This window comes from Oenanthe melanoleuca, chromosome 28 (assembly GCF_029582105.1).
Source record: "Oenanthe melanoleuca isolate GR-GAL-2019-014 chromosome 28, OMel1.0, whole genome shotgun sequence".
Lineage (NCBI taxonomy): Eukaryota > Metazoa > Chordata > Aves > Passeriformes > Muscicapidae > Oenanthe > Oenanthe melanoleuca.
Genome location: NC_079361.1, coordinates 5,703,272 through 5,715,309, shown reverse-complemented (window position 1 = coordinate 5,715,309; position 12,038 = coordinate 5,703,272). Strand labels below are relative to the sequence as shown.

Sequence of the window (12,038 nt, the reverse complement as noted above, 5' to 3'; positions counted from 1 at the left end):
CTGCTGTCATACAAACCCCACAGAGACAGGCAACCCCAAAACCAGAGTAATAGGCAAGATCTAGAAGTTCAGGACACAACTAAGGGACTGAAGGTAATCCTTTAAGGAGAATTCCTTGGATCTGTAGAGCTGCAATAGTATCAGCTCCAGTTGCCTTTAGCTGGGTAAGAGCTGGCCTTATCATCCCAGGGAGGAATGAACTCTCCACCACTTTATCCTTCGAGTACAGAGCATCACCATTTCCGAGCTGGGGGTGATTAAAATTGGGAGGAGGTAATAAAAACACCTTACCGCCCAGAAAATGAGCAAGTCAGGGAAATCCTCCTGCTCCAGTGAACTTGCTACCGCCAACCACTCTGAGACAAACACTGGGACTACAAAGGGAATGGAAAAGTTACTGATGGTTTCTGTTTGTGTCCAGGGCAATAAACAACCTTTAACGTGATGCTGATGGAGAAAAGGATGTGAAATACTGGAAACAGTCCTAGAAAATCAGTAAATCCCACCAGTCTAATAATCTGGATTTATCATCTATGATTCCAGGTATTTTTTACTCACAAATACAAAAAGTCACTTAACATTAAGATTTCTTAAGATGCTGTAGAATAGAAAGGCAGGAATAAAATAGAATTCTCAGCCATGAATATCACATCCATTTGGATACTTTAAAGCAATTTTGGAAGTAGGAGTCCCTTTGGAATTGAAGTGAAAACTCTGCAAGAAAAAGCTCAATACAATTTACGTTACATGTAAAGCGCATGTGTGAAGTCAGCGATGAAGTGCAGCTGACCTCTCCTGTTGTCTCTCAGGAAATCAAAACTCAGTCGTGCCTCTTAGAACTATTATTTAATAGTTGGGGAATGGCATGGCAGCATTTAAAGACTTATGCTCAGTGTTGGACAGAGGTCTTTCAGTGAAGAACTCACAACAGCCATTTTGTCCTGGTTTCCAGGAAGAAAAGGTTGCTCCTGGAGCCTAAGAAAACTGTCACAAAATTCTCGAAGGAAAAAAGAAAACATAAAATTCCAAACAAACAAAGAAAACATTTCACGAGAACCCATCTTTGGAAAAATATAAAAATATTTTTCCAACCAAAGAAATAACTATAAATAATGTTTGAACTATTAAAAGAGTGAACATAGAAAAAGGCTATTTACATAGGAGTGTTTTGTGCTGTTTCAGTCTAATTTGTCAGTGATGTAGGAGCCTCATATGTTAGCTGGAGGAAATCCAGAGTTTTCAAAGGTTTTCTGTCAGGGCTTGAAAAGTTGCCAGTTTTTTTAATGGAGCCGAGCAGTCTCAGGCCTGTTGTTCTCAAAGATTTTGTGAGCCAGGGCTGAATGTTAGCAGGAAACAGAGCCAAGTGGGCTTCCTGAGCGTCTGAGAGAGGAAACACTGTAATGAGCATGGAGGCTGTGGTTAAAAATAACTCGGGTATATAAAGGCTGCAGGATCCCCTCTCGCTCACTCTCGCCGCTGCCTCCTGGCCGCCGCTTCCCGCTGACTCCATGGCAATGGGACGCTTCGCCCTCCCTGAGCAGGTGCTTTTCCAGCAGAAGAAGACAGAAAACAGCCTGCAGAGAAGCTGAGCACAAGGCAGCTCCTCCTGAGCTTCCAGCCAGCAGGATCCAGGCTTTACCAGGAGCCTCACCAGGCTGAGCCGAGCCACAGCCACGGAGCATTTCAGTGTCTAACTTCAGGCTGAAGTAAAAGTTACCTTGGAAAAAATAACTCGGTTTTCTGTGATACGAAACCTGAAAAGGGGAACAAGGCGAATCGTGGAAGGTCTTGGGCAATAGGTGAAAGGGCCTCCTAAAATTGTTACCACCGGGTCCCGTGTGGCTTGTGCCCCTTCTGCTGTGGAAGGCTCAGTGCCACCCTGAGCTGGGGGAGATGCACGTGGCAACCACGAGTGGAGCGTGGGCCACCCACCATCAATCAGAGCTCTGCAGTCCCCCTGCCTTGGTTTCTCACCCTGCTTCCCCTCACCAAATTCATTTTGCATGGGATTAGGCCCACCTCTTTTCTCTCAAAGCAGTGATTTTCCTTGCAAATGTGGGATAAAACCCACGCTGGTTATTTGGTAAATTAAGGCACCTTCTTCCCTGCTGTAATCTGACACTAACAGCCCCATGCAGTCCATGCTGAACACTTCTTTGTAGCTCACATTATGCTGTAATTGGCAAAACACTTTCTTCCCAGGCTTGTGTTTTTATTACAAACATTTATTTGGCACTTTATGTGGCAAATGAAAAGAGAAGTTCACAACTCATTCTACAAAATTGCATTGAATCAGGCTGTTCCTTGAAAAAGCATTTTATTGCTCAAGAATTGCTGTAACCGTTCAAGGGGTTTCAACAGCGTTGTTCTCTTCAGAGAACAATTGCTATATATACTACAGCATCAAATATTAATAATTTTGATCAGTATTAACCCTGACAACTTGATCCCACCCTCAGCAGTAAGTGTGACATTCCTCCCAGGCATCAGCTCAACAATTTGGAGTAAAAGCTCAAGTGTATGACTGAAGTTTTGTTATGGAATAGAAAGCATTTTCTATGAAACACAAAGCACTGCTCCTAAGACATAGCCAGGAATTTAAATATATAACTATCCTAAAATTTAGGCATTAATAGCTCGAGTTAAAAAAAATTAATTATCACAACAATGGACACAAGCACCTGGAAAAAAAAGTCTATCCCAAAATATCCCACTGAAGTTTTGAAGCTTAATCATAATTACATAACTGTGATCATGGAAAAAAATTATATACCATATTGAATAATTCAGTGATCTAAGTCTGCAAGGACGTGAGAGGCCAGGAAGACAAATGAAATCAGCTGCTCTATTCATGCAGCCTGTCCTGCAGAGGTGCCTGTCTTCCTCTCCCTGGCCAGTTCATGCCTCTGATTCACACTTCCATGCATTCAAACAGGGAAAGTCGTTCCAGGCAGCCAGCAATACTGATGAACAGCAGCATGGTTAATTGAAATGCTTGCTCCAATATTTCCCATTACTTTACTGCAGGACCTATGACTAATAAATCATACAGGTGCAGTACAAAGAAGCTATTTTATAAAGGAGAACTAAACTCCACATGTTAATCCACATGTTCATCATGTTAAACAAGGCTTTGCAACCTGTACCCTACATGAACTCCTACTTTGTATGTTTGGTGAATAAAGCACCACTTACCAGACCCAGCCATAACTTATAATCATGTTTTACATGCCAACAAGGCAAAAAACCCCAAAACCTTCCTAACTCCTAAGTAATTCTCTTCTTGTGGCTGGTGTTAAGCTTTGTCCAGTCTTCTCTCCCCCTCTCCCAGTTAAAACATGTAAATATCAAAGTGGCAAAAGACTCTGCTGAGAAGGGCACCTGTGCTGACTCAGACTGCAACAGACCTCACAAATTAAAAAGAGAAAAAACCAGCTGATTGCGGCTTTGAATTTCCCTCAAACAGATTTTTCCCCTGCATTTATTAATCCCCAAACACAGTTCTTACTTTTAAACCCAGTCAACTTGGCACATCTGACAACACTTACTGTCTTAAGTGGACATGACAGATAAGATATAATTTCCCTTTCCCTCCTGTCACCTCCAACCAGTTATTCAAATTGTCTATTAAAAATGCTGGCCAGGAATGGCATAACCAGTATGAAGACTCAAAGTGTAACACTCCTGTATTCCAGAATTAAATGAGTCTCATCATCCTGGGTTTCTGATGCTGTAAAGCCCATTAAATATTTGTTAACCATAAGAGCAATTTTTCTGAATGAAACCACACAGGTACTTCTGCCCTGTGTTCTTGTTATTCCATTGCCCATTTCTTCACTAAATATTTGGTTCTGTAATCTGAAGTATTTGGCAGCAAGTGAAAACTACTCGTCATGATCAGTGACTGACATTTCAAGCAGTTTTGCTAATATGATTCAACACGCTTGCCAAGTTTTGGAAACTGTGGTATCATTTCACAGTTCTGTTAAAATTAAAAAGAAAAAAGATTTTTCAAACATGTTTTTATTTGACAGCTGAAAGGGCCATCTGCAGTACAACATATGGGATTCAGCACACACGTCAGTTAAAGCTGGCAGAAACACAGCTACATACCTAATCAAAGCTGATCATTTAAAAAGTGGCATATGTTATTTAGGTTTGAAGAGTCCCCAGATCAAAAATTATAAAAAATCCTTTACAACTGAATGCTATCGTTCTTCACACAGCAAATTCAAGTAGCAATACATAATTACCTCAATTATATTCACTAAATAGCTGAATTTTTGCATAATTTATTCAACCAGGAATATATTTTCTTGCATATTTCTGAGAAAAGTTTTATTTATATAGTTTTACTTACTTATTTAAATGCATTTTAAGCTGTTTTTCCTCCGCATTGATGGGAGTCTGCCTTGCTAAAGCAGGTTGGAAACATCAGAGATTGACTTTTGCTAATCTTTGGGAGCTAAGCTAGTAAGGCTTTCACTAAAACCAGTTAAGATTGCCATCACAAAGAATGGAAGGGATAGAACTGCCAATAATCACATTGAGAAAGCAGAAGTGCTAAAAAATATTTCTGTTCTCTCTTTGGGAAAAAGCCAGATGCTGTATTGAGATCAGACAATAATGATGTTGAAATATTTTCCATTACAGTAACTAAGGAGGATGTTAAAACAACTGCTACTCATCTCAAACAGCATCAAGTTGCCAGGTCTGGGTAATTTAGAAGTGAGTGTTTCAAAAGAACCAACCAAGGACATATCCAGATGGTTAATGTTTATTATCAATTCCTTTCAGAGCAGTGGGGAAGCCCCAGGTGACTTTGAGAATGTTAATATTATGTCAATATTGCAACAGTGTAAACAGAATGACCCAGATATGCCTGTCAGTGTTACATAAACCTGGGCTGAGACACAGAGGACTCGAGACATAAAAAGAATTCTAAATAAAGATGGTTTGGTTAATGACGTTTGTGATAGTGTTTTAAATAATTATGTGCCTCGGTGTAGTGTGACTTCCACAGTAAGAAATAAACACATGACAAATTAACATGGTGTGCACGTGAAAATTGGTCCAACCGCAGGCCAATACATCTGGAAATGGAATTTAGATTTTAATCAAGCCGGTTTATTGGTTCTTGATCTTTTTTTTTTCATTATTTATCATTCAATGTTGTTAGCAATAAATTGGAAGAAACAGAAATTGTTTCTGATAAAGGCTTAGATGACAAAGGTCACAGAAGTTCAATGTAATTTGAAGAATATGTCATTGTTAAAGGTTTAATCTAGCTATCCAGGCAGACACAAACTCCACTCATGGCAACACAGAGAAGCTGAAGGCCACAGTTCTAGGAATGGAACATGCAAGCATCCCTGCATTTTGGCATGGACAAAAATAGGTTCCTACATAGGCCAACAGGGAATTATTCAGAGAAAAAATGGAACACCAAAATTACTCTGCTCTCAGACATCTTGTTTCACAGTATCTTTTCACAGCCTTCACCTTCCATCCACGCAACCCTAAACCAGCTGGGTTTCTCATGGTGGTTCCAATTCTGTCCTGATGCTTCCTAGCCCTGCCACCAGCACTTCCATCAGGTCCCCCAGGGCTTTGTTCCACCTTCCAGTCTTCCCCCATATTCCACGTGCTCTGCTTTCAACACTGTCATGGATTCAACCTTCCCAAAAAGCCTGGGAGCCACCACTGAGTGCAGAGGGTGCACGGGGGTGCTGGCCTGGGCTGGGAGCTCAGACAGTACCGCGGAGTCACAGGATGGTTTGGACTTGAAGGGACCTTACAGCTCATCCAGCCCCACCCCAGCCATGGCAGGGACACCTCCCCCTGTCCCATCGCTGTCCAGCCTGTCCTGGGACACTCCAGGGACCCAGGGCAGCCCCAGCTGTGCCAGGGCCTCCCCACCATCACAGGGAGAAACTCCTTCCCAATACCCCATCTCAGCCATTCCCCGTGTCCTGGCACTCAGTGACACACAGCTGGGGAAGAGGAGGCCCTTGCCAAGCAGCTGCTCAGCAGAAGACCATGACAAAGGGCACAAGTCAAATCCTTAAAGAGAAGTGACTCACACTTGTCTGTTACTCCACTTTTCCAGTGCTCAAACCTCAAGAAAGGCTTCGGAAATACACAGGTAGCTCAGAGGAGAATCACTAAGGAAAAACGTATTAAAGGAAAATATGTTTGTCTAAAAACTTAATGAGCCCCTTCAACTTCAGCACATCAAAGAGATGGTTCACCTTCATCTGTCAGTCCCTGCGTGGGAATCAGTTCCAGTCATGAAAGGTCTGGTCAAAAAGGCTCCTTTCTCCAATTAATTCATGATGTTACTTTATTCAGACAAAAGACCTACAGGATTAAATCACTCTCCGCAAATTAAGATGGATGTCTCTGACACATACCTGTGTATTTCATTTTATGTGATTGTTTACATGATTTTATCAACTTCCTTGACAGCAGATTCTAAAATGTGCTAACTCAGAACCTGTAGTTTAAAGTAGAAAAAAAAAAAAAAAAGTATAATCAACAGAACTGTGACCATTTGAGAAGCAGGCAAGGAAATCCTCTGTCTCGTTTCAATATGAAGGGTTGGTCAGGGTGTTACCTGTACTGTGTACTGTAGGTGCTAAGAGGAGTCATTTTCGGGTCGTTCACCCTGCTGTTACTATTATTATTAGTTTGCCCTAGGTGCAATCAGGACTTTCTGAGAACAATCCCTGAGAAAGGAGATTTTTGTTTGTTTGAGTTCTGCAATGACTCAGAGCTGGGGCAGCCAGGTGACGCACCAACCCCTCCAGCGGCGAGCTCCAGTGGGCACAGCCCAGCGCAGCCCTAGCTTGGATTCTTCTACTGACATGCAAAATCTTGATTGCAATCCCTTAAAAAGTTTCTTCTTGATCTAAAAACAACAAGAGACAGCAGCAGCAACACCTAGGAAAACGAACTTTGCCATATAAAAATGGCTGAGTCCGTGTTTACTTTGGCTGGAAGACAAATCACACATCATTTAGCTCTCCTCTACCCACAGAAGATTAACAAATACTTTCTAATCTCACATTCTTCACATTTATACACCAGTGGCATCACTCCTGATCTATGCTGTGAGATCACCGCCAGGATCTTGCATTTAGGTATTTAAAATAAGAGTTGTGAGCAGCAAAAAGCCAGAAAATGTCAGTACAACTGTCACAGACAGAGTGGAAGGTCATGGCAAAGTTGTTCTCAATTTGTACAGAACCAGTGACTCACAAGGTAAATAAATTCTCACATTTGTCTCCCCAGGTTTAGTGCAGCTCTCAATTTTTAGCCTAACTGCTTATCTTGAAAACAAAAAGAAACTAAAGGCAGTGAAATTATTATTTTGTGCGCTAGGCTTTCATTCTCTCTGCCCACTAAACGTTTCCTTTACACAAAGCAAATGCAGAGTTCGGTGAAGGAGCCATTGCAGAGCTATAAACAAAGTCTTTCCAGTGTCTACTGGAAGGCAGCATCCGATTGGAGCTTGTCAGCAAAACCTACATGTCCAGTTGTATATCCTAGAAACAAAATATTTTGTTATAGCTGTTGCTGAAATCACAAGCACATAAACTGACACAGACATTAAGGGTGTGTTATCAAGGGAGCATTCACATTCATTCTGAATTCATCAGAGTGTATTTTCTTGGCTGACTCACAGCCCCATATATATGTATCATTCACTTACAGACATTTTATTAGAGGAAAAGAGTTTACATTGAAAGATTACACAAGTGTGACATTACAGAGCCATGAGTCACACATCTTTGTGTACAGCGTTACCATGCATTCAGTGTATTGATTCTGCTCCAGCCACAGAAGTTTGGCTGCTCCTTCTGGCCAACCTGTGAACTTTTAGAATGAAAACTATAGAAAGTTAAACAAGAGATATTCCTGATTTTAAAACACGTGTAGCTATTGAAAAGATCATTTACTCACCCTAGCAACTGAGTTTTCCCGAGGTGGCTAAACACAGCCACAAGCCTGGGATGGGCTCTGGTGAACAGGCTCAAAGTGCTTCAGAGAACCAGAGCCCATCAAGGGCAGTGCTCCTTCCCCTGCTGGGGCACACCATGCACAAAAGTGAGAGCTGTTCTCCCGCACTCTCCTGATTCCCAGCTCGCTTAGAAACCCTTGTAAAAGTGATTACAAAGGAGATATGGAGGAGGAAAGGAGAAAGCATAGCTCTTTCTTTGAACAGGCTCTCAAAGAATCAGTCTGTCTCTTGACAGATCATAGCTTTCCCCCCTTTTGGATCTGCCACTTTTGCTCCTGGATGATGGCCAAGCAGCCACGATCCTCGGAAACAGGAGTCTGGAGCATGTTATCAGAAGTTATTGGAGAATTGCTCCTTCAGACTGAAGCTAGAGGCCAAGGTAAGGGAGAAGAACAATCTTCCCTTCCCAAAAATCAAGCCCAAGACCATAAATTGCCAACAACCAGAGATCACAGAAGCTACACACATTTTTTCTCTGTACACGAGTAGCATCAAACACCTTTCTGTGAGCACCAGTATGCATCTTTGGGATGAGCAGTGCCAAGAGGCCCCATCGTCAGCTCAGCGGTTTACCCATGGCAGCAGGGCACGTCTCTGTCCCTCACTGTGCTCCCGACACCTTCCACTCCCACCTGCTTTTTCTGAGTCTGATCGCACCGCATGGCACAGGAATGAGGCTGGCTTGAGGGGCAGCTGCTCTGAGGTGTGAAGGGATCAGACCCCTAATTCATAGTGTCTTTCTTGGTATCCCCAGGGCAAGGACCCCTCAATGTTCCCCATCCCAGAGCAAGCCCCTCACAGTCTCTGTTGAAGCTTGCAGTTATCGGTGTCCCCTCACGTCACAGACGGTCCCTCGGTGTTTCCAGGTTGGGGAGCCCTCGATGCCGCCCACGAACCCCCCCCCCCCCAGCAGGTCCCTCGCTGGATCTCAGCACAGGGTCCTCTCATGTCAGGACGGGTCCTGTGGGTTTTCCCAGGGAAGGGTCCGTGTGTCCCCCTCATCCCACTGAATTCCCTCACAGTCTCTCTCAGCACACGACAGGGTCCCTTGGTGTCCCTGGAGCCTCAGTGAGACCCCCCGGCGTTCCCCCAGCTCACTTGGGGCAGAGACCCCTCAGTGTGCGGTGTCAGGCGCTGCCCGAGCCGGGGGTCGCGGGCCCGCGGCCGAGGGGAGGGCGGCGAAGGGGCCCGGGCCCGTCCCCGCTCCGCTCCGCTCCGCCCCGCTCGGGCTGGGACCGCCGCCGCCGCGTCCTTTTATACCGGGGCTAAATTTAGGCTGCGCCCGAGCCGCTGCCTCCCGCCCGCCCCGTCCGGGACGCGTTTCCTCCCTCCTGCAATTGGCCTGGGGCCGCCCGCGCCCGCGTTATAAGGTGCGGAGGGCGGCCGGCCGCGCTCGTCCCGCACCATGGCGCTGAGCGACACCGCCCTGCCCTCGTTCGCCACCTTCGCCAGCCCCTGCCGCGAGAAAGCCCTGCACGAAGTGAGTGTCCCCCGCGCTCCGCACCGACGGCTCCTCGCAGCGGTGCCGCCGCCTCGCCGCGCCCCGAGTCCGTCCCCCCCTTCCCCAAGGGAACGGCCACTCTAACCCTCTCCCTTTTCTCTCTCCCCAGAGGTGGAAGTGTGAGCAGGAAGCCAAGACCCCCGCCGGCTCCTGGGGCGGCCTCTCCCCACGCAAAGAGGATGAGGATCTCAACAACGTTCTGGATTTTATCCTTTCCATGGGCAGCGATGGCTACGGCCAGGGCGCTGCCGGCGGGGACTATCCCCCTGCCCAAGGCGAAAGCGGTGGCTTTTACCAGACAAACCCGTCCCCGGGATGCTACAATGCCCTGGAGCAGGGCAGCCCCCCGCCCTACAACGCCGGCATCGTCCCGGAGATGATGCGGTCCGAGATGGACTCCAGCTACTGCCCCTCTGGCAGCGTCCACGGGCGGTTCTTCGTGACACCCACCTTCGGGGGCCCGCAGTTCGTTGAGAACATTAAGCCCGAACCCGACATGGACAATTACGGACCGGTTCTGGGTCTGGTGCCCCAGGCTTGCCCAAAGATCAAGCAGGAGGGGAATGCGACCTGCATGATGGGCTACGAGCAGCCCCGGGTGGCCAGTTCCCCCCAGATCCCTGGGGCAGAGACGCCCCCGCTGAGCCCCGACGATCTCATGGTGAATGACTGCCACACACAGATGTTGTGCCCCTCGTCCGTGTCCTACCAGCAAAGTTACCACCCGGCCTCCGGCTTCCACCACCCGCAGACGCACCTCCAGTACCAGAGCACCTCGCAGTTCGGCCTTTTCGAGGACAGCCTGCCCTTACAGCCCTCGGCTCCTCGGGGCATGCTCACCCCTCCTTCCTCCCCTCTGGAGCTGCTGGACTCCAAACCAAAGCGAGGACGCCGGTCCTGGCCAAGGAAGAGGACGGCCACTCACACGTGCAGCTATGCTGGTTGTGGGAAGACCTACACCAAGAGCTCACACCTGAAGGCTCACCTCAGGACACACACAGGTAAATGTTGCTGATGGTGTTCTTGTGGAGATGTGCTGGGTGCCGGTTGGGATAGCCCGGGGTAAAACAGTTTGCAGTCTGGGCTTTTACCGTGTAGTGCCTGTTAAATTCACAGCTGAGCTATGGCAGGTGGTCAGGTCTGTAACATCTTGGTGTTTGGCTATGTATTCAAAGCTGTTATAAGGGCTTCTAAAGCCCTTTCTCCAAAGATTTTCACTGCAGGTATGGGCGGGTAAAGGAATTTCTAGTAGTTCAGCTTAAAAACACTTGGATCTTGCTGTGGAAGGGCTTGGTAGCAAATGAAGGGATATACTCCAATAAAACTCGGCAGGTTGCCTGGTTTCTGATGCCATGCTGAGTCACGCTTTCCGATTTCCCCAAACAGGTGAAAAGCCCTACCACTGCAACTGGGAAGGCTGCGGCTGGAAGTTCGCGCGCTCCGACGAGCTCACCCGCCACTATCGCAAGCACACGGGCCACCGGCCCTTCCAGTGCCACCTGTGCGACAGGGCCTTCTCCAGGTCCGACCACCTAGCTCTGCACATGAAGCGGCACATGTAGCCCCAGGGACTCTGCCCTGCCCACAGTGGACTTTATTTAAATGCTCAGGTGCAGAAGGGTTCAGAATCTGTAGCTGGTACTACACAGGGAGGCACCGACGGACGCTCCAGGACGGGCGTGAGGAGCTGGCACGAGGAGGCTGAGCCGGGCATCTCCTGAATCAGTGACCGGCCCGTCCCGGTCAGGAGAACTGGGGTTATTTATGCAGCTTCTGTGAAGGGTAAACTCCATAAGACTTCATACAGATTGTATAGAAGAAGCTGTAAATATGGTTTTTTCCCCCAATTCTAACTACCCATTCCTAAGTTTTACAAGACAATGTTTGTATGGAAACTGCCTGAAGTTGACCCTAGAAGAGATAAAATGAATGTTACTGTAGCTAACAATGTTAGTTTAGATCTCAGTTGAAGGCATGGCTAAAAGAACACTCCTCTTGTTAGACTGTTTGGTTCACAGGTGCAATAGTATTCTTGTTTGCCATGATCTACACTAGAAGTACAGGGCTTGATGTCTTGTAAGAAAATAACCTATTTACTGTAATTTTTTTTATATATTGTAAATAATTTTATACAATGAGAAATATTGTATATGTAAATAGAAGACAAATGGGTATTTTGCCTATTTCAGTTTTTATAAAAACATAATTTTTCAATGTTTGAAAAAATTTCATCTTTTTAATAAAATCAGTTTTTAATTCCTATGATTTTTATTCTCCTTTGAGATATTCCTGTTACTTTTTCCCTGATGGCTGGACCAGCAACCACCTGGTTGTGTTTTAAATTATCGACAACTGTAATAAGACACTTAAAAAATTTGAGCCATGGATTTTTCTGAAATGGATAACAAAATAAGGTATTCTCAGTGGTGAATAGACAGTACAGTGCTTTATCAAAAAAATAAAATAGGAAAGTAGATTGAATTCAAAATATACTTCCTAAAAATGGTTAAGTAA

General features: G+C 45.7%; 1 protein-coding gene across 1 annotated transcript; it reads left to right on the top strand.

Annotated features, from left to right (window-relative positions):
- The first annotated feature begins 9,319 nt into the window (after positions 1 to 9,319).
- On the top strand, positions 9,320 to 11,789 carry KLF2 (KLF transcription factor 2). Its single transcript, XM_056512744.1, has 3 exons — positions 9,320 to 9,503; positions 9,634 to 10,525; positions 10,911 to 11,789. The coding sequence occupies exons 1-3, from the start codon at positions 9,429 to 9,431 to the stop codon at positions 11,084 to 11,086; spliced, it is 1,143 nt and encodes a 380-aa protein (XP_056368719.1). The 5' UTR covers positions 9,320 to 9,428; the 3' UTR covers positions 11,087 to 11,789.
- Positions 11,790 to 12,038: the final 249 nt, after the last annotated feature.